Source organism: Leptosomus discolor, chromosome 3 (genome assembly GCF_034619465.1).
Source record: "Leptosomus discolor isolate bLepDis1 chromosome 3, bLepDis1.hap2, whole genome shotgun sequence".
Lineage (NCBI taxonomy): Eukaryota > Metazoa > Chordata > Aves > Leptosomiformes > Leptosomidae > Leptosomus > Leptosomus discolor.
Window position 1 is genome coordinate 58,811,343 of NC_141393.1, and position 23,531 is coordinate 58,834,873.

A 23,531-nucleotide genomic window follows, 5' to 3' on the forward strand; every position below is an offset into this window, starting at 1 on the left:
GGAGATTATCTTTCCCCTGAGAAGTGATTTAATTTTAGTAACTCTCGTTGAATAAGGAACTTTCTGCTCCAACACACCGCTCTTCTTGTGTGGGCATGGTTCCTTATTGCTTTGAGTAAGAGATCACATAAAAGAAACAGGATATGACTGGCTACATCTTCTTTATGGTTCAAAGACAAATTTGCATTGTAAGACAGACCTTCACGAACCACAAGTTTCATAAAAGGTGGAAATGATTATCATTAGCCTGTAGGTTTAACTGCAAAAGTTACTGGCATATCTTCCACTTTCTGAGCGCGAGGAAAATCCAGTTTTGGTTCTGAGAGATCTCGCTTTGCAGAATTTGGGGTTTCTTGATCTTTAGACGATTCCAGGAGATGTTGCATGTTAAGTTTGAAAATGAGGCGAGGATCTGGTCCAGAAAGAGATGGGCAATTGCAGCTCTCTCTTATTTTAAGAGCCTGTGAATACATAGGAAAACAAGTCAAGCTCATTCAAGTAAGAAAAACAAAAAAGGTTTCAGTCAGCGATTTGGCTTTCCAGTAAGGTTTGCATTTCCATGTAAAGCTTAGCGAGTATAGCACTGAGACTGAGTTGTTATTGAATAACTTTTCAACAGAAACCAAGAATTCTTGAGAAGAAATGAGAAATGTAATAATGTCATAAAACAATGGAAAAAAAGGACAGATTTTCCCACAGACAGTCTCTCAAAGACTGGATACTCTAGAAGGTACAGCATAAACAGACAAGAAGTGCTCCAACTATTTTATGTGACACTTGTTCACATCAGTACCTTTTACCTTTTAATTTACATTCCCATGTAAATTTAAATGACTGCATCAAGAAAAAAAGGGCTGTGAATAATATCCTTCATCAGATACGTTCTGTTATTGAAGTAATTATATATAGATGTCTGACTCAAAAAAGGAGGGGAAAAATCTCTAATAACATACTGGACATTTAACTGTTCGGCACAGAGATCCAGGTGGTTGATCAGCATAGTTAAGGTCCAGTTACACAACTGATCTCATCTCCAAGAAGCGTTTGAGTAACAGCTTCCGAGTATTCGGAGAAAATAACGTCTGTAGAACGCAAAAATGTATCTGGATAAAAAGATTAGCACTAAGTGACCAAATTTTAAGTTACTCCTGCTCACTGAGGAAGTGCCATTGCTTCCATTCAACAGATTAGAAAGTGGAGGCATGAAGCAGCCAAAGAATTTCCCAGAGAATCAAAATCCAGTAGCACAAGCAGACTCCCCCCAGATCACAATGTCTTGTGGGCAATCTGAGAAAGATATGACAATGAGTGAACCTAATGTCTCAAAGGCACTGTGGAGAAATAGAGAGAAAACTGTACAGTCAGCTGCTTTAAAAGCATGCTTAAGTTGGCAGTTATTTTAACAAAGCTGAACATACCTTAATTAGTCCATGCAAACAGGCAGCTCATTTTAGAGCTACCAATGGATGCCACAAAACTAAGTGATGCAGCACTTTTTGCAAGCAGTTGTACACAGACCTACTAGTATCCATGGATTCTCCTACAAGACCCATTTAAACTAACCAAGAAAAGTAAGTTCCTATGTATCATATAGCAAAATATATGTAGAATTTTAGAGGGTTCTACATCTCCGCTGAGAACTATTTTTTCAAGATTTGCAAAATGAAACACCAAGGAAACACTAAGTCAAAATCCAGCCTGATATTTAGGATTACTTAACGGTCACTGTTGTATGGTCACTTTTATGGAATCTTATCTGTATCTCGGCCTCAGCATAAACCTACGGGCAGATTAACATTCAGCTCTATTTATAATCTTTTCATGGGAAAGTAAGTTCAAATGTATGTTTTATTCCGCTTCACTTCATAACCATGGATTCTTGAAAAGCAATGGCCAGACCTGTCCCGAGTTGTAGCCAGGTGCCTCCTAACCAGTACTGAGGACTGTTAGCGGAAAGCATGGTTGATTAATTTGTTCTAGACGGATTAAAAAGGAGGAAGAAAGTAACACAGTTTTCATAGCAGTCCTAGCACTGCACTTAAACCGAACAGAAATTTTTATGCTATACTAGATCTGGCTGAAATATCAAATCAAATATTCCAGTACAGCTATGCATAAGTATCTGCCCTTCATGTTGAAACAATCTGGTATTCTTCTATGGGAGACACTGGAAACATCTTACTACAGCACATTTTAAAACAGAAGAGCAGAGCTTCTTAACTCATTTCTTTGTACAAGAAGGTACCAAAACATAGTTCTCCCTAGCTTTACTACAGTGAACTGATAAAGAGTTTGCTATAAATGGCTAGAGTCAAACGGTATTTAAGTTTAACAACTGGTTCTGGAAAAAGACTCATTTCAGGAATGTAGCAAGAATTCTTTCAGCTGTTTCTTGCTGAAATGTAACTTTCAAATTACTGGTTAAACAAGTCTGGATTAGGCATGCAAATATTCTTCTTGTCTAACTTTAAAAAAATACGAATAAAGCTTTCAGTATTTGTTTTTCCTACGGCATGATCGTCCATGTAGTCACCAAATGTAACTGTACTGCTGAACAGTCTTCTGCTTCAGTGACCAATTAATTTCTAAACTGACATTTATGACAAACCAAGAGTTTTCTCTTGTTCTCTTCCAGAACATAAGCTGCTGCAAGACTGCATTAATGTCAAGCAGCATTATTCAAGGCAAATGGAAATATGAAGATTTAGGCTGTATCCTGGAAAGGGCAACATAATCCTCTTTTAAACTAATTTAGCAATTTTATATGTCTGGGTTTCGTGGCTATATAGTGCCTGACCTATTTCCACGGTTTCATTTATCTAAAATGCTAAAGTCACAAGAGCAAAGGTAAAAAACAATACTTCAGGGTTAACACTTTTACCCTTCGGATGCCTTTGCGTTCTTGCCAGACGTAAAGCTCTCCAAGGGGGTAGAAGGCATCTATTCAACACCATCAACTCACGTGCCATTAAAAAGACTACAGTTATGAGAATGGAAAGCTATGTTGACACGTTCTCTTACTGTTAAAGACAGCTATGACTACACACTCCAGTGAAAGCAGCCTTTGTATGTACATTTGTGACTGCCACGCAACGTCCAACTCCAGTTAGAAAGTGTTCTTCCCTGGCTCAGTTGACCACCGCTATTTCGGTTTGGGCCAGTAGCTCTGTAACATCAGTAAGATGCCAGTTACAGGCTGAGGAGCTTACAGTATAATTTTTCTTGAAAGATAAAACACCCCAACGCGGTCAGTTGTACTGTACTTCCAAAATCACTACTAACTTCAAATCCAGTAATTTAATCCTGCTCAAGTAAATTGGTTTTTGACAGTTTGGGTAACAGGACAAGTACAAGCATTCTTAACGAAGCACATGCATATTGATACCATAATAAGAACAGGTTTCATTGACTGTTTTAACTGAAGAGTGTTCTCAATAAAGACGACAGACAGAACTGAGACAAGGTTAGCTAGCCAGAGTGAGCACATAGATTCACCTGGGAACTGAGAATACTTTAATGCTGTTCTTTTAGGTTCACCTTGAGAGAGAAGCACTGCTGTTCAGAATAAAGACCACCTGCATGCTTATCGGTTCAGGAGATCTCAAACAAAATATCAAAACTATTGCTTGTAAATAACAAAGGTGAAGCTGTTTTTCTTATCAATACAGCTGCAGTCACCTCCTGCAATGTGCTGGGAGGGGGGAAGGCATAGGAATTAGGGAGGTCCACCTCATCCTATTGCTTTCATATAAAGCCTGCCAGTGGAGACAAATACAGAGCCAAGTAATTTTTAGCTCTCAATATTAATCCTTCACCATGTCACAGATATCAGGCTACCTGCTGCATCTCAACCCCTTACAGCCTTTTGGAGTGCATCCTACCTCTCGGGCTGTCAGCTCTCTCAGTATAAAAGTCACATCATTCTCTTGTCCGCAAACCAGGCCAAGGGTTACAGGGTTACAAGTCTCTTGTGTGTTAACTGTGATTACCTTGGCAGGACTGACTTATGCTCTGACCTTGCAATTCTGACAAAAACAAAGAAATAGCACAAGCATAGAGGAAAAAAAGAAAAAAAAAAAAAAAAAAAAAGAAATGCTGGGTTGCAAAATGAGTTACAATCAGCAGGCATAGAGAAGACAACAGGTTCTATAAGTGAAGTAGCAGTAAAAAGATGATTCATACTTGATGGAGAAGAAACGCAATTTATATACAATGTTAATACTTCAAATCTTTCACTGCTGCTGTTGGCACAGAAAAGCAAAATGGTGACAAAATATTTAACAACTGGGGAGAATAGAAACACAGATTAGTATTTTTTATTCTTATTTTCCTTTTAAGTTTTCCCATTGATAGGGCTTAATTAATATATTCTAGTATTACAACTATCTGAAGTAATCTCCACATCACAAGCAAAGGGCAAATATACCGACCCATTTTTGAAAAGGAAGCAAAATAAATGTATCTGCAATATCCAAAAGCAGCAGACTGAGGAATAAGCAATACTACCCAAACAATAATAAAAAATAATAACCAGCCAATGTGGGTTTGACAAGAGCAGGTCTTGCCAAACTAAACTAACTAACTTTTTTTTTTTTTTACAAGTTAATGTAGCAAACAAAAGAGAAGCAGTAGAGGTGACACATCCTAACTTAGTACTACTTTCGAAATGATCTCAACGTGGCACTTCCACAAGACAGAGTGGGAAACAGGAGTTACAGCGAATCAAAAATGGAATCTGAGCCAACAACATGGTGCCAAAAAAGAAAATGTCACATCAAGACGAATTTTTGTGACACAAGCAAGGCTCAGTAGATAACCTCCTGCTTTATTTAGTATAGCTGAGGCTTCAGCTCATGTTCAGTGCTCTATTTGAACAGCATACTAGGAAAAAGGTAGACAAACTGCAGCAAGTGAGAGACCATAAAAATAAAAGGTTCAGAGACAAAGTAGAAGATCCTGTAGCTTCTCTCTGGCACTACACTTCCACAATTTTTCTCTCCAGAACAATGGTAAGCATTCTTCCTACTACTACAAAATTATTTTAAGATTTCTTTTTCTGAAAATAAAATGTATAGGCCTTCATCGAGCACCTCATCACCTTCCATGTAGGAATTCTAGGAGACTTCAGTTTCCTATTTAACAGTATATTCTGGTTTCCTATTTTAAAATCTACATCTCTCCCCGTCTGAAGGGGAAATCCTTTAAAAGCACAATAAAACTTTTTTATTTCCTTTCCTGGACAGCACCACTTTGTATCTGTTTATAGCTCTCTTCTTCATTAGTTCCTCAGCTTGGCTACAGCTTCCAACTTGTTCAGAAAACCAGATGCAAGACTTTCAAATCTCATTTGATTTACTTCCCGTCTTTTAATTCTGTGAAAAGAGAATCCCTGTGATATTCCTGCTTTAATTTACATTTCCTACGACTGTTAAGTCACCTCATTAAGCCATGCCATTTCATCACCTGAAAAAAATTTCTCACTTTATATGATTGCATCTTATTGTGAACTTGCTTAGAAGTCTGTAGAGAAACACCTCTGTGGCCTGAGAAGTCCAAAAACTTGTCCCTATTTCCCCCAGCTACAGTAGCTGGTCTAATGATAGATACTGTATTGTCCTGAACCATTTCAGCTTCAAAACCATCAGCGTATGAAACACAACAATGCTCATGATGGATCTGATACTAAGTCTTAACAAGTACAGTTTCTTCACAGAGAGATACTAGAGAGATAAAAAGGCGCTTTCTGAAATCTGCCTTCTTCCCCTCGGCTCTGAATATCTAATGGCCATTAATATATGGTAAACATAGTGCTCTAAAAGGCTTTAAGTATGTGAACAATGAAACAAGAAGGTGCTGATACTGAACAACCACAAAGCCCAGGGATTCCCTTTAAATGCCTGAGATCCAGCTTCAAGAAGGCAGCTCTCAGATGAAGGGGAGTCAATGCTTCAGACAAGAAGCCTCCAACAACACCTCTACATGCCGCCTTTCATTTTTATTCCACTTTTGTAGTATCAGCCTCACCTACTGAACTCCTATTAAAAACAAGAAGCCTTCAGCCTCTGCTTTTTCAGCCTATTCCAAATAATGTTTAAGGTGAAATGCAAATGAAAACATCTTCTCCTCAATTATCTTTTGAAAGAAAATTTCCTAGCCTCCACTGCTCTTGGAAGTGAGAGTGGTGGCTATAAAAAGATGGAAGGTTGCTCCACCTGCTAAACTACAAGAGTTAAGTCAGAAATAACATGACCACCAGTTCCACACAGTTGCTCAGTTATTTAACTTATTTGCTCAGTCCTGGGGTAGAACATCATAAAAAGTAATTTATTTCATTACCGCTTTATAAGCCAGCCAATAACTGTATGAAAATAAAGGATCCTGAACTCTTTATATTCAATCTAACTAAAACTGAGACTCCACAACAAGTATCATTTTCCATTCAGCTGTTCTAATGTGTTAGAAAATCCATAAAAATAGTCTCACAACTTGTTTTTGCAAAGTACAGAGCTTGGGTATATTAATTTAAAATATTCAGTCTAGCCAGTCTCCAATCTCCTACCCCAATGTTGATTTTGATTTATGCCACCATTCAGAATATTTACTGCATTCATCCTCATCAAAGGATTCATGAAAATCTTTCACCTTTGAAATCAGCAAACACCTCAACATTTTAGTGCTCCCTCTGCCAATAAATCTTCAATTGTCTTTACAGTTTGGAATTGAGAAAGACTTAAAGTGACTGAGATTTTTTTAAAAAAAGAAAAAAAGAAAAAGAAAAAGAAGAAGAAATTACCAGTTGGTTATAAGAAAGGGAATTTCCAAACACAGTTTAGCAAAGCTGAAAAAGTGCTGTTGTGAAGTGCTCTAACACTATATTTTAAAAAGAAAAAACTGGGCAAAACCCAATCCACGTTATTTTGCTGTAGTTGAAAACCCCACTATTTAAAGACATAGTAAACCAGTTAAGACTACTAAACTCGGAACGGTTCTCTGTCCTTAAGCTACCAGGGAGCAGCACATGAAACTACAAGGATCCCCAAGTAGCTATGTACTTGGCATTCCTCTGAGAGAAAATCTGAAAGAAAGAACAGAAAAAAGACTGCAGATCGATAGGCAATTGCGTGAATGAGCTCAGGTTCCTTGGAATGAGGTAAAATTTGCTCCCTAATGTGACGGAACAGAGATGTGAAGAAAAAGGCAGGCTGCAAAATCTACAGAGACCTATCATAATTAGGGCTATTAAGAAATCTTCTACTGGGGATCTGCGGCATAGTTATTCGAGGTGTATTCAATCCCACATCAGAGAGAGAGACAGGATAGGATGGAGCATTCTCTATCTGACAGCCTAGGACTAGCTACTAAAGCAAGAGAAATCAAGAATAGCTTAGGGATCCAACTTAAAAACTGGCTTCCAAACTGGCAGAAAAGAGAAAAGAATGGAGGATACCTGTGACATGGTCACATCTATACCAGGAAGGCCATTCAAAAGCAAAAATACTACATTTTGGTCAGAAATCAGAACAGAAAAAAACCCTAGAATATAATTACATTTTACCTATTTTAATTTTTCCTCATTTAATAAAAACTTTACAGTTGAGAGCTTTCTAACAAAAAAATTCAGTAAGGATGAAGAAAAAGATACGCACAATGCTAAAAGAGCAGATTGTGAATCAATACCAAAGTAGCTTGTGAATCAATACCAAACTAATTCTGGCAACCTGCCTAAGAGAAAAACACACACTTCCTTCAACTCTGCTCACCTCTGGGATAAGCCGGTCTAAGTGCTCAGCTCTATTTTCGTGAGAAGGGTGTGTAGAGAGCCACTCTGGTAACTTGGGCTGCCCTTGAATGGTTTCTGCTAATTCCATTTGTTGCCAAAATACACTGCTTGCTCTTACATCCACACAAGCCTGAAAAAAGAAAGGAGATAGATTTAAAAGTAATACAATACACATCCTAGTGGATATTGAGTTACAAAAGACATCTTAAGTTTTAAATTTCCAAAGCCTGTTTAGATGGTCCCTCTCATACCTGACAGGAAAAGGCTATTCTAAAATATCTAAATGCAGTAAAACACTCATCCATATAGACACTGAATTTGTTCCTTTTAACATCTATGTAATCTCACCGATCTTAAGAAACTTATACCTGAATTAAACAATTCAGGAGAAAAACAGATTCACAATTTCTGGCACCTACTTGTTCTTTAAAAAACTCAACTTATTCTAAGTTATATTTGCTGGACACAGCACAGCAGAACAAATTAGTTGTCTCCACAGATTTAGGCAAATTTACAGGAAGAAGTTTAGAGTAAAAAATATAAAGTGATAATAATTCATACTTAAGTACTGCAAAGGCTTTTCTGTAAGTGATTACACTGCCTTTTTCAAGGGAGATCTTTGTAATCCACAATATGTTAAAATAGGAATTCTGCAGAACTAGGACTCTCCTGTCTCTCTCCATAGAAGTATATACTTAACCGTAGAAACTCGTGGAACACTAACTTTAAGAGCGGCATTTGTGTATCGCCAACAGACTCCTTTATATTTGCATTTAAGTGTAGGGGGGAAAAAGAATAAGATTTCTTACATTAATTTTCATTGTTTAAGAAAAAAAAAAAAAAAAAAAAGAGATGAATACTCAGAAGGTAAGAAAACTACTTTTTTTCCCCCAGAAATACAGAAGTGGTGCTTTAACCTTCGATTTAATTTCTTAAAATTATTATTATAAAAAGATTATCTGCAGAAGCAGAGAAACGCTGAGATATCACTGTTCTTGGTTTTTTTCTAGTATGACCCTACATCTTCCCTATTACAAAGCCGAGAGCACCTACACAGCAATTACGGTTTTTTGTGGATTGCGTTATTCCCTTAGATGACTTTAAATGCAGTTTCAATCTCAGAATCAGTTAATTTTAAAAACTCTTCCTTGAAGAAATATTAATAATTATTAAGAAAAGGAAATTTTCCTTATGAAATATTAACACTAGATGGTGCTGCTTTCATAGTTATCTATCAGCTCTATTGCACTTAGCTAGAAATGAAAGAGGAGTTGTAGTTTAATTCAGAATTAAAATCCACAGGGACAAAAAAAAAGTAACTAAAAAACCAAGTTAAGCAAAAAAATGCTGAGTAGTTTCTGACCAAATTTTTGTCTTACTTTAGCAAAGCCACATTATTTTTATGGCTGTATTTAGACTGACTCTTTAAATATTAGAACAAAATTGATATACTTCATAATTACCAGCAATCACAGAAAATATAACAACAACATCAAAAAGTTCTTAAATTTTACTGAATTGCCATTAGAATAGATACAGATCAGAATATTTCAGGTGCACTACAACATAGTAAAGCATTCCTCAGAATTTCTCACAATAGACGGAAACTAAGTAAAACAAAAACCTAAAGGGTAATTTATATCTTAACATACAATTAAATATATCCTTCTCACAGAAGCTCACTAATTGGCATTCTCCTCTTTATAAAAATGTAGCTTTTCCTTCTAATAGTAATAAACTACATAGAAAGCATAATGTGCAGTTAATCATCCACAACATTACAAACTTCCATTTTATTACACACAATGTAGCCAGAATGACTTTGTCTTTCCTTACAAATCGTTTTATTTTGTACTACATCATCAATGTATATCTTTCAAATTTTGGGACACCCCCCACACACACCCAGTTTACCTCTGTATGAAGTGTGAAATCCCCTCTGATTATAATGGAAACTGAAAAATGTCTGATGAAGTGCTAATAAAAGAAGCAAGTTGGAGTTACCTTTGCTGCAAACTGAAGTCCCACTTTATCAGCTTCAGCCTCCAATGTTCTGCTATACGGTCTATCAAACATAAACTGCAAAGGAGCACATCAAAGCTCTATTTCGTGGTTTTGAATGTTTACAAAGCTAGAGCAGTGTAGCTGTTTTTCTAACCTCATAAGAAATGGTGTTTATTTATCATTTTCATATTGCATGTGATTGGTATTACTTTTCTTAATGTAATATTTAATTCCATTATAGGTAATTCATTGATCCTGTATTCAGCAGAAATTAATTCAAATTATACATATTTTCATGGCCCCTCTCAGCAGCCAATCTCTCAGCATTTTGCAGCAACCACAGGGTCAATGACAACTCTAAACTAGAATTTTGTCACTTCACTCTTCTATTTGCATCAAGATTTTTGTTGTAGCAACTGTATGTAAAACATTCCAGTGGCTCCCTTAAACTTTCATGATGCCTGTCTTTAAATCTGGTATGATCTGTTTTGTATGATACACAGCCCTCAGTATGGAATGTAGCCATAAACATTTTCATGCAGAAATCACTCCTTTGTCATCATTATCCCCCAACACAAGTTCCAAATTGCCCTTAAGAAATCAAACTGGAAGACATAAATCTGACCCACTCCTCTTCCTTTTTTCTAGGGTATGACACGATATCAACACACACTATCAACAGACGCTAAGAGACAGCGGTAGTTTTCTCAAACGGTTATTTAGTCACATAACTCAGGATCTTCTGGCATATGTAATTCATGCAGACTTGGGCAGCCTTGTCCTAGTCTATCAGCTTATAGTAAAAGCAAATCAGGACTTGTTAAAACAGCCTGCTCCCGCAGAGATAACGAACATGTCACAACATTCAGGTCTGGGTATCAATTAGGAAATATCAATGGAAGAACAGGGATGTGCAAGGTTAGCAAAGAAAAAAAGGTTTTATCAGCTTTTTATCTTGTTATAAAAATATGTCCTCCTTGTAAGTTACAGAAAGAAAAAAAAAAAAAGACAAAACAGATAGAAATGAAGAGCACCAAAGAAGTCATCCAATCTCTTGAGTACATAAAGGCATCTGTAACTTTTTGCTTCTTTCTAAAGTAGCACTGACAATTTTTCTTTACTAGGTCAAAAATAAAGCCAGCCAAAGGTGACCCTCTATAGCTCTTTTAAAGCCGCATATGAGGGTTTATAAGTAAGGATAGATGAGGTCACTTTCTCAATTCTTAAGTTTCCTTACAGACCTTAAACATCTGTATTTTTAAAATCCTCTGATGATAAAGTCATTACTTGAACTGGAATATACATTTCTATTGCCTTGAAAAGTGCTCTGGGCCTACTGGAATGCATATATTCAGCAAACAGCAAAGATATCCCTGGCTAGTCTGCCATCTATTCCTAAAGCACCATTTCCCAGTTAGCCAGATAAACTATTTGTCTAATTATTAAATGTTTCTCAGACAGGGAGATGAAACCGGTAACAGACAATAGGACTACCCAGAGCACTAACTGGAACAGAGGCTTACACAAGCAGGCAGTTTTCTATTTCTTCAGTTACAACCACTTGTGGTTTTCTTCTCAGGAAGGTTTACAACAATTTTAAGGAAGAAGAGGTAGCATCCATCTCAAAAAAGATTTGCAAAAGTTTAAGAACTAGGAAATTGATGGTCTGAATGCATGTGTCTTAATAGACCACCTAGAAAGAAAGATCTGAAACAGCAAGAAGATGCTAATAAAAAGATAAGTATTTAAACTCTTACCCCTTAAATAGTTTTATTTCAATTTACAGTTAAGCACTAGGGTAAAAATACAGCTGTGTTTCTAAAAATAAACACAATACTAATGCAATCTCTAGTTCAGGACCTACCCATGCTGCAGACTGCGGAAGGAGGAATGGCATCTGAAGAAACTATCAAACTATCACCCTATAATTGCTGTTATTTGCTTTACTTTTCCTCTATGTATCTGCTCCTGGCCAGTCACAGCTAAGAGAGGAGCCTAAAGAGGCTCTGATGTGACTCCATACAGCAATTCTTATGCTAGATATAGCTTATGACCAAGTAGGGTTCCAGATTTGTTATGTTCTGATCATTACCAAAATTTCATTAACATACAAGAGACCTAGAAGCGTCCTCTGCAATTTTTGAGATTCTATGTGTTTCTTCTTCAGATCTAAAATTAAAACTATGAGATAAACTGAATCTCTTGAGAAAACGGGTTCTTCTTCACAGTGCGCTTCTAGCCTATAATCTCGGCAGTGGTCACATAAAAGGGTCTTGAGACATCCAATATACAATACTACTCATCTGCTACTGTGAAATGAAATTTAAAAAAAAATCTTTTGTGAATGTGCTGGAATGAAAAATCACATCTTCAAACTCTGATCTAAAATCCTTGTCAGAAATTGGATATAATAAAAGCAGATCTGATTTTTCAAATCAATTACCAGAGCTGTCTGTATATCTTAAAAAGAAAGAAGTTCCAGCTAAGTTGCCTATCCAAAATCACCAGTTTCCCCATGAAATACAAACCTGATGGTGTGAGGTGGACAAGGAAGGGATGTACTATGTACAAGGAAGGGATGTATCCGTATGTACTAGTGTGCAGGACATGAGTAAAACTCAGTCATGCTTTGTGATATTCCAAGAGTAATTCCTAGGCTTTAGTTCCCCTATAAAATAACTGCTGCTGTAAAAGCAAAGCCAACATGTTTCAGTTCAGAAATACATGACTAAAGAACAACCATGAATGAAATCACATAGAAGAACAATTTCTTAAGGCAAGCAAACCCACTAGCTTTGCAGAAAAAAGCAGAACTGGAGCTAACATGCCAAAAGCCTTACAAAGAGCCACTGGAAACTACTTACAGCCAGTAATAAAAAGTAAACAATAGTCAGCAGGTAAAAAAGCGTGAACTTTGAGGACACAGAAGGAAAACAAATACTGAAACAGAAGCAAGTACTGCAATGTTGCTTAAATAACACTTTCATAGAGTGGGATGCTAAAACTTTATCAAGTAAAATATAGTTATGGAAAGAAGAGGAAAAGAAACATCCTAGAGAAAACATGTAGAAAGATTCATTTTCATGTAAACACAACAGGCAAATGTTGAGTGGAGGAAACCAACAGCCATTGCACTTCTGGGTGACTCACAGAAACAAAATTTTCTATGCAGCACCTCTTGTATATGGGATGAAAGCTTTGTAAATATTAATTACTTCTTTATTCTGCATTACATATAGATACGTTTAACAGCAATGAAGGTGAGTTTGATCAGAGTTTTAAGCCAGGACATTACTGTACAGTAGCTCATATATGATAGATCTTTCCTACAGCAGACTAGGGCTCTGAGCTTAAACCCAGATTCCACTTGCAATCTAAAGCACAATTCCAGTCCACGGTGCCAAAATACCAGTTGCAGTTAGCCTAGAAGAGGAGAAAAGGATGCTGACAGGGAGTTAAATCTTGCTGTCTAAATTATGAGCAGTCTCAGGATTGATTCACACTTTGGTTTTTCCAAATTCAGCTCTTCAAAATGCTGGCGAGCATTCATCAATGTATTGGTTTCTTAGCTACTTGTACAAATACCCAAGCTCTTTAGAGATAATTTATGTTTGGAATCCACACATCTACCCATTAGCATAAGGACTACCAAAACAGACTGGTTATGTTTAATTTCATGGTTTTGGGGAACTGGGGGAAATCTCGAAAAAAACATCAAGAGAAGTCGAAGAAATCAAAGAGCTCTTTCACTTAAATTCAGATTCAAGTTTCATGATGTAAGCAAAATTTCTTTTTTAAAACCCTCATTTTTTAAAAAGAAAGGGATCAGTAACTGTCCGAAGACAGCTGAAGAAAGCTGGCACCACAAAGCATCTGACTTTTACTTTATTGGAATATATGCTGTCTGAAAAGATTATTTCAGTAAGTTTTATTATAGCACGGTTTACACTTTAAAAGTGTTCAGATTCTCAATTTTCTTCTCTTGGAAACTATTCTTACCGCTAACAATGTACTTAAAGAATACCATCTACTTTATTTGGTTTAGAAACAATTTAACAACTACTCAAAATAAAACCATGGCATTTCAACATATACAGCTTTAAAGGGTGAGCTACATTTCAGAAAGACAATCATTTAATTTGACTGGCAAGAAGGTACTCGGAGCTCGACCAGCTAAATCCAGTCATTTAGGAAGATCTAAAGTTCTTCAAGATATCAAATGACAATACCTATCAACTAAAGCAGATACAGATTTATAAAAACGTATTTCATTCAAAAACATACTAAAATATTAATTTTTGCTTATAATATTTCTCCTCTTGCCTTTTTCCCCAAGCATACTATTTAGTGGTACTATCTCCCCAAGATTAAAAACGTTTTTTTGTGGAACTCAGGAAGGATAATACAAAATGCCAGACTTACCTCCTGCAACTTGCTCTGAATCCACTGGCCAACAACTGCCAAACTATCACGGGGACAGATGGCCCAAATGACAGTGAGAAAGATGAGTGACAGAAAATCCAAGAAGTGAACCAGGCTGGCTTTCTCTGCCTGCAAACACAAATTGTCCCACTTTCATTCCTTACTGTCTGACGTTTCTTTAGAACACAATAGAATTTGGAAACACTTTAAAAATCACTGATTTTTTTTTTCTGTGCAGCCACAGGAACAAGGTAAGAACAAGCTCCCCTGCTTGCACAAAAAAAATCCAGTTGGATACAATGTACTTTCAGTCTAGAATCCACACCAACTGCATCAACATAGCTGGAACAAATACATTTTGGCTATCTCCCAATTCAAGAGATTCAAAGCTTGAGATAAGATGACAGCATCATGCAGGCAGAGCTCTCTAGTAAAAAGGCAACGAGACACCTCAGTTAGAACAACAACAACAACAAAAAATCTATAAAAAGACCTAGAAGACTGTTCTTTACAATAATTTGAGAAGAAATTGACATCATTTACACACGAGCACTGATTGGATAAGGGGGACACTAAGCATAATGTATTTAATTTATTTTCTGTTGCATTCTTTTCATTTCAGAAACTGAGAGATTCTGAAGACAGGCAATGAAACTTTCCTGGTTTTCAGAGCTCTATTTGACATGCAACAAATTGATACCAGCAGTTACAAGCCAGATCATGCAATGTTTTTCTCTATGCCAGCTGGGTGACCCAGGTTCCACAGAAACAAGGTAAGTTCTTTTTATTATTAGAAATACTTTTTTAGAAGTTTAACAAGTTAGTTGCCTCAACTGAGCCCAAGAAACTATGATGTGAAGTGTTGCTCGTCAAAAATCATATGAAATGCAGTAAAGCAATTCTCCTGTATTTCCACTACCTTTAAAATGTATTTACCCATTTCCAGATTAGTTTTGCAATTTTGGCAGGATCTTTATGTTCACAAGCTTCTCACTGTGTCTTCTCAAACTGAGGAATAGGTAATGAACTAAATTTTTTAAAATGACATGCACAGAAAGAAATCAATTTGGAGGCAAAGAAGCACTTCCTAGCAAACCACCTCAATCTAGAACAGTATGAGCCATATTTCTATATTAGCCTCTTTTTTCATAGTTGCACCTAACAAACCACAACAAAATCATCACTTCCATCCTGTTCAAATAGCAAAGAACTACCAATTGCAACACATATGGAAAAATACAGATATAGAAAAACTAAGTCTGTGAAAGCAATCATCTGTAAACGCAGGATCAAGCTCCAGGCAGTCTAGAATTTGGCATTCTAAAATTATGTGCTACTATAAGGAAAAATATCATGTATTTTAGAATAATTTATTAAAGTATATCCACTTCTGTAGATATTAAGAAGTATAAGAGTAACAAAACGAATCGCTGAGTGCCTCTACTTCCTTACGTCTGCACTATAGCAGGAGAGGAATCTGCAGACCAAGTTCTAAATGATTGTTAATAGTGAGCCATAATCCATCCATACAGCTATGAAGAAAAGCATTGGCAGACCTTGTGCTAACACTTACTACAGGACTTCTGACAGCTATTAAGTACTACATGAGTAATAAGAATATACTGTAGCAGAATACTCTCATTTCAAACTCAATTTTTCATTAATTAGAAAGAGTCACACTGAAACTTTGGCTGGTAGCGATAGGAAGAATCTTAATGAAAGGAATCAGAATTAATTCAAGAATTTTAGACAGCTTTCTTTAAATACTTACGGCATGTTCCAGCACAGCGTGAGCTATTTCGTGCCCCAAAATAAAAGACAGCTGATGAATATCAGAAACTGCATTTAGCAATCCAGTGAAAACAAAGACTTGACCATTCTGTAAACAAAAAGAGAGTGAAAATTAAGTAGAAGATACATAAATAAAATGCTGTTTCAATATTACTAATAATTTTTGTATTGGGTGCAACTTACTGGAAGCACAAAAGCATTTACATCCGGTTCGTCTACCACATGGATAACCCACTTGAGAGCTGAGACCTGTGGGATTTCCTTATTACTTTCAGATAAATGACCAACAACTCTCTCCACAACCTGATAGCGTGCATCTGTCTCAGGTAACATTTTACTTTTGAATTCCTCCATCCACTGAAAAAATAAAAATTCATTGATTGCTATGCAGAACAAACACACAGTAAATGACTAATTGGTAAACTAATTTAGTGGCTACACACAACTTTGTTAAATCTAATTTTAATACATTTTTCTTTCATACAGCCAAAGCCAATATCTTGGTGTTCAGGCTTTCAGACCCACAAGTTAAGGATTTATAAACTTTATAGGAAGTAAAGTGACAACAGATCAAAAATAGGACAGTATAAACTTCATCCTACAGCCTCATGTATCTGGTGCTTTCCTAACACACAGTTAAGCCTGGCATCACAATTTGGCAAACCCTTCTACACCTTCCTGAATTTCCATCTGAATTTACACGTATATTTATATGTATTTCTGTTGTAATTTGTAAGGTGGAAAATTTATACAAAAGATGTAATCTGAATATATCCTTGTACTATTTCTGTTCTGTTCTTATTTCACATTCCCTGTCAGGCAGGAATACAGTGACATTTGTACATGGATTATCACATTTCACTGGCTTTAGAACAGAAAGCAACAGAACTCAAAGTTACAGAAATTAGTGCAATGTATAGTTTAAAGAAAGAAATTAAAGAAAAATTAGCTGATCCAATGAAAAAAAGTAGAACTGAATGCAGGTGGAGAGTATTACCTTACAAAGCAACAGCTTAAAAGAGAGGACCTTAAACAAGTACCAAAGAACACTCAGATCAGCACAGAAAATGAGATAGATCTTAGCATATACCTATTAGCTATGCTTTTATTGCTTCTACCAGATTTCTAGATTTATTATATTACAATAACACAGTTAGAAATGCTTGCTACATACATACAATGCGCTCATGTGCCCCTGAGTGGTTTGCTGATGGAAACGGAACTCTTAAAAAGGACGGGGACAAGAGGAGCGGGTAACTGATGGGGGTGCTCTGCAGGATTCTGAGCATGAAGTTCAAAACTTATCAAGGACACCTCAAAGTTTGTTTGCCCATCTCATTACTTGGACTATCACTAAAAAAAAAAAAAGGCATTAACAGTTTGAGAGTATTTTTATTTTTTCTTTAAAATCTTACCATATCATATTCCATCTGTGACAGCTCCCTAAAGTGCTCTTTTCCAAACACCAACAGTCGAGCGCGCCCAGTGATGGGTGTCTCCTCCAAGTGAGTAAAATAAAACATGACAAATAAAACTCCTAAGCTACTGACACCCAAGAGTATCTTCCATTTATTTTTTCTTGCACTTTCTTTAAAAAGTTCCCGTTTATTAGGAGGAAGCGCCTTCCACCAATTTCTTATGCTCCTGTAAGATATAAACACTGTTAACTTAGGAAATAGTTAAAACAGAATTTGTTAGTGTCTGCCCTTGCTGTATTCTATTACAGTCTCACATCATGTAAGCACTTACGGCAGGTTATACTGTAACCTTGGCTTCTACTTCACTCCAATTCATCCCTCCCACAGGAGAAAAAGGAATGCCCCTTAGTGTCTTGGTTCATCTCCCTCTGCCACACATACACGGGAATGAGAGGAGCAAAAGATACATCTAACACCTCTGATAATGGAAACAACTTCATGTTGAGCAAACTGTCAGTCTAGGCCCCAGTCCTACAAAATGTTGCACAGATATTAAAATGAAAACACTACAAATACACCCACCATTCTCCATAAACTCATGTATACATCTTTGCATAATGGGGTCTTATACTGAGAGAGGAAGTAAGTTAGTATTTTACCTGCCAAGAATGATAGCAAATAGTTTCTGAGCTGGCTTAACAATAATCCAGAAAAGAGGAACTGGTGCAGCCTGAAACAATGGTGATGTGCTAAAAGACCTGATGATCTGAATGTTCCAAGCAGAAAAATGATGTAGGAGTTGCCTTAGAGAACTGCTCTGGAAGGATGTGATCTTCTCCCCCAATGGCTGTGAAGACTGGAAGCAAAACCTTCCTGAACTGTGATGTGCATTGTTGTACACTTCCGTATCTGGGACATTCAAAAGACACCTCAGTCCTTTACTGACAAAGTTTCTATAGGAGTCAGGGCTTCTAGTCAAAAAATAGTTTCTGTTGCTTTCACTCAAATGTAGTCTTTGGCATCTATCTCGTGCACAACTGACTTGAGTTTGGCAATACCCTGCATAAGACCTATAGAGATTATTGTGCTTCCCTGGCTTGGTCAAAGAAGTCAAACGAAAGAAAGTACAGCTCCTGCTCGGCAACTTTAGACCACTGATGATATTCATAACTTCTTTGGTTGGTTACCCTGAAACAAAGAAAAAAAATAGTAGAGAGGTATTAAGAAAACCACCCAAACACAAAACTCTGAACCATTACTTCATCTGAACAGATACGATGTATTTGTTTGCCAAATCGTGTTACACAAAAAAAGTCACAGTTACAACTGCATCCTGTTGCAGTTTTAAGGTACCAATCTGCTTTCAACTGAGAAAAAGTCAGCATCTTGTATATGAGAATAAAACACAGTGTGATTTTTCTCCTTTCGCTTTTATTACCACCAGATCAGAATGACTGCAGGTGTCCCTTGTGGAAGGCGTGTGTGCACCGTCACCTTCCCTCGCCGGGCTCCTTGCCACAGGTGCCATTCATACACACTGAGGAAAACCAGGATCTATTGAGCATTTTGCTAATACTTTGCTCTCGAACGCACAGTGCGTACCTGCTGCACCCGGCCTAGAAACGAAACGACTCAACACAGCGAAACCGAGTGTCTTCCAGCCGGTAGCCTCTTACTCAGGGGCACGGAACTGGAAACGCCTTCCCGCCAGGCAGGCCGCGGCACCCAGCCACCCCCGCCCAGGGGGCCCCGCGGCGGTCATCTTCACCCGCTGGCTCCAACTGCGGCCTCCACTTCCCTCCCCACCCCCGCCGGCATCGCCGCCCCTCTCAGAGAAGCCGCACCGCCGGCTCCTCCCGCCTTTTCCTCGTCCTCCCATCTGGCAGCGGCCTGACGCCCCGAGCCGCCCTTGGGTGCTGACCTCGCCTGCCGGCCCTCAGCGCCCGGCATCCCGCACGCGAGCAACACCCCGGCCTCGGTGCTGGCGCGACTATCGTGATATGGGCAGACGCGAGGAGGCGAGAGGGGGGAGGGAGACGTGTCACTCTGAGGCGCCCCCCCGGGGCAACTCTGCCCGCCGTCACAGCTGAACGTCCTATCGGCTCAGCTCCGGGAAACACCTCCTCCACCGGGCTGCCCTACTCACCACCCCGGGAGGCGGCGGAGGAGGGGCCAGACCGGGCCGACGCGGAGACGCCGTCTGTGCCGGGCCGAGGCGGATGGCGGGAGAGGCACGTCCCCGCGCCGCGTCCGTCAGGCGGCAGCGGCCTCCCCTGGCCTGGCCTGGCCTCCCCTCCGCTCCGCTCCCCTCCGCTCCGGCCCGGCCCGGCCCGGCCCTTGCGGAGGCTCCGCCCCCCGCCTCCAGCCCCGGCGCGCGAGATGAAGGGGGTGGCCGAGGCGCCCCCGACTGCCATTTTGTGGTAGCCGCGGCGGGCTCGGCTCGGCTCGGCTCGGCTCGGCTCGGCTCGGCTCCGGAGGGAGGCGAGGGGAAGGGCGTCCCTTCAGGAGGCGCGGAGCCATGCTGCTGCCGCCGTCCTTTCCCGTAGCTTTTGCGATGGCGTTGCTGTGAGGCCTGTGTGCTGCCCTGCTTCCTGCGTCCCTGGGCCTGGCTGTTAAGAGGTCCTGAGCTAGACAAGGCCACTTCAGCTTTCAGAGCTCGTGGGTGTTACACCTTGGGCTTGCTTGCTGCTGGTTTTAGAGACCTGAAGTGTTGAAGTGCTTCCTGCTACCAGAGAGGGCTGGTGACACTTGTGGAAGGGAGCAGCCGGCTCTCATGGGACTGTGGTAGATGGGAAGGTGATGCTTAGTTTTTCTTAAATCCAAGAAAAGGGCAAGCTGCTAACCTAATATGTGACTTTTGGCCTACTCGTCTGGCTGACAGAAGTACATCTTAAATGATGTGATGTGAAAAACAGGTCCTTTGTTGAATGGAAGGCTGAGGCATGTGGTAATGACAGGGCAGCCCAGGCTTCGTACAAGCCCTGGGGCTTTTCATGTAAACAAAGGCCTTCTCATTGCCAAAGGTAAAGAAACACAAATCTTTGCCTTCAGCAGTCACATACTCTGTGCGTGAGCACAGTCAAGTATTCAGTGTTTGCTAAGGTATTCCTTAGTCCATCCCTTTTGATTACTGAGACTGCTGTGACAGTTCTTAAGCATTGATGTCTGCTGCCAAGGAAAATATATAGTGACCAGATCTTGGAGTCCAGGCCAAGAAGAAACTTTATACAGTGATAGGTAGAAAGTCTGTTTTCATTAGACACAATTCCTTTAAGACCTGCCCAGCCTCTATCATCGTAAGGCAAGAAGAGTAAAATCTGTCAGTCAGTTTAGCACAGCATTAATTCTTGTGTCTGTCAGCTCCAGTCACAAAAACAGCAGAGCTGAAGCAGCAGCAAAGCAGTTTGTCTAACCTAAGGCCTGTGTGTGTCCCAGCTGTCAAGAAATGAAGAGCTGAGATGGAAGCCCTTGTGAATGTCTCCTGATATCCTTTTTTTTCTTAGACTTTGTATTTGCTTGCTTTTCTTGTCTTCTTTGTCTAGAATTCTCTGTTCCTAAACCAAGCATGAAGGCTTTCTACCATTTCTTCTGTGGAGGAAATGTCATTCTTCCGCCTCAGAGTCCACTTTATTTCAAGCCTGCTGAAAATGTTTGGGTTTTTTCTTTGCAAATTTCTTTCTGCTATTATTTGTTTCTCCTATTGCATTATTTAACTCTCTCTGCATAGAGGGTATAGGAGCTATTTTTGCATTACCAACTTGCCTAAATTCTTGTTAAACTCAATGGATGTTTTGAGTGTGCATGGATTGGGCTAAAAATTGTGTTCTACATTCTGTACTTCTAAATTCTCCCCAAGTGGCATCACTTATAATTAAAACCTCAAAGCAGACAAGCAGCAAATACCGTACAGGTAATTATAGGATCTCTCTATCAGATACCAACACTAAATATCTCTCTATGTGAAAATCTGGTAAACAGTTGAGCAATTGGATGAAGTGGTGTTTTTCTCTAAATAGACATAGTGAAAGAAACATTCTAACTAGTCATTTATACCATGGCTCCTCTTGAATTTTAGTGAATATATATGCGTATAACCATTTTTTTCCAAGGAAACAGAGAAAGTTCTACGCTTTAGAGAGATAGGTTAAGACTTGTTTTGTAGCTGAGATTTTGCTTACTAGCCTCATCTCTTTGTCAAAAAAAGACTGTAATTCGCATTTCTGAAGATGGCCAGAAGGCAAGCTTTCATGCCTTAAGACTGCATAAGAGCTACTTAGAGGTTATAAGTGATGTATAGGTTTTCTGGTGAACCTCAGCACGGCACTAAATTTCTTTGCTGAAGAACTGATCTGTAGAGTGAGTTCAGATCATGAAGCATTTTCACAGCTGCCTTTTTTCAAAGATGAAATGCATCTGAAACACCTGTGAACTCTGTACATGGTGGGATGGAGCTCACAGAGTCATTTATCATTACCTGTCCCCAAATCCTTGCTTCAAATTGCTGTGGAGGAAGCCACTTAGTATCAGCCCCCCTTGACTGACTAGATGTGAGCTTATCAAAGCTTTTGCTCTCCACATGCACTGTACAAATACACCATACAGTTGTCCTTAGTACAATTCACCAATTAACACTTTAGCAGGTAGAATTTTCCTGTGTAGATGTGTCCATTAGTATTTGTGTATCTCTCTATATAACTAGTGGGACTGAATTGAATGAGATTTTCTATATATATGAAGTTATTCACACAAGCAAATGTCAAATCCAATAAAAGTGATGAAAAACAGTTTAACTGTAAATATTTTTTTTTTCCTGTATATTCAGGTGGAAACAATTTGGTGCTAAAGTCTCCACGCTATTGTCTTGGTTTGAAAAGACAGGTGTCTGTGGAAGAAGGCAGGAGCCTCCCTTGAAATGGAAAGTGCAACCCCCTTCCCTCCAAATTATTATAATTTTGAAATTAACGGGCCTTCAGGCAAAGATATGGGGAATAGGAATAACAGTTCTTTACTAATATATATATATATATAACACAAGGCAGGGAAAAACAAACAACCCACTGGTTTACACTGACAGAGTCAGGAATACAACCTGACACCCTGTTAGGGTGGCAGTAGCAGTCCGATAAGATGCTGGCTGCAGTCCTCCTGAAGTGATGGATGTAGTTCTGTGGAAGCAGCAATCAGGTAAAAGAGTCTGGTCTTCCTCCGAAGGTCCAGTGGTAGGTAGGTAGGTAGATAGCTCTTGTCCTCTGGAACTCCAGTGGGGGGAAAAGCTCCTCTGGGAATCCAGTGGAAGAAAGGCTGCTAGGGTGTTCAAAATCTCCGTTTTTATTTGGCATGGACTGCTTGGCTCCTTCCCCCCCCTCCCCGGGCGGAGCATCTCACAATGGGATGGGGAGTCGTGAGGCAGTTCCTTGATGGGCCATTAACAGGAGATAGCCCAGGAGCGAGTTATCGATGGGTCAGGCGATAAGGCGTTGTTGTGCCCAGTAACAGGAGATAGTCCAGAGGGGGGAGGCAGGGAGCACCGCCCCACCTGGTCTCAACAGCTCCTGAAGATGGTAATAGAATTTTTTTTTTTTTTCCTTTTGGCACATTTTACACTGTAACCCAGGACAGCTATCAGTTTTGATCATCACAATTCAAAAGTTGTCAGTTAAAATGTACAGTCTTCAGCTTCAAATGGAAAAACTTACTATAAAATAATAAAATATTTGGCTTTTATATAAATCCAAGCAAAACCTAAATATTAGTTGATGGTTTTGTCATTCAGGTTCCAGTTTAATTCACTTCTGCTCATTAGTCTTGGGCTAAACTCTTGGCAGAAACAACGCACTCCATCAGCCTTCTGCAAGTCAGAAGTTGGATTTAATGCCACTTATTGAAATCTCAGGAGTTCACACTCACTTAAAAGACTAGGCAACACTTTTTGAAAATGTTTTTCCGTTTCTTGTTCACTAGAATATCTTGTCTTGATCCACTGATTGTATTGTATGATGGATTAACTGTCCCTTGCCCTCCCTGGCACCACTGGCATACCAGTTAGTAGATGCTATTTAAGAATTTGTTAATAGTTAATAACTATTTCTGCTTATTATCTATGTTACCGATGTAAA

General features: G+C 38.9%; 1 protein-coding gene across 1 annotated transcript; it reads right to left on the reverse strand.

The window, feature by feature from the left end:
- Nucleotides 1–242: 242 nt before the first annotated feature.
- On the reverse strand, nucleotides 243–18,583 carry OMA1 (OMA1 zinc metallopeptidase). The gene is made up of 8 exons (XM_009947634.2): nucleotides 18,075–18,583; nucleotides 17,413–17,641; nucleotides 16,181–16,354; nucleotides 15,978–16,085; nucleotides 14,207–14,335; nucleotides 9,785–9,859; nucleotides 7,761–7,910; nucleotides 243–461 (listed from the first exon to the last, which is right to left on the reverse strand). Exons 1-8 carry the CDS (start codon nucleotides 18,581–18,583, stop codon nucleotides 243–245), a joined length of 1,593 nt encoding a protein of 530 aa, XP_009945936.2.
- Nucleotides 18,584–23,531: the final 4,948 nt, after the last annotated feature.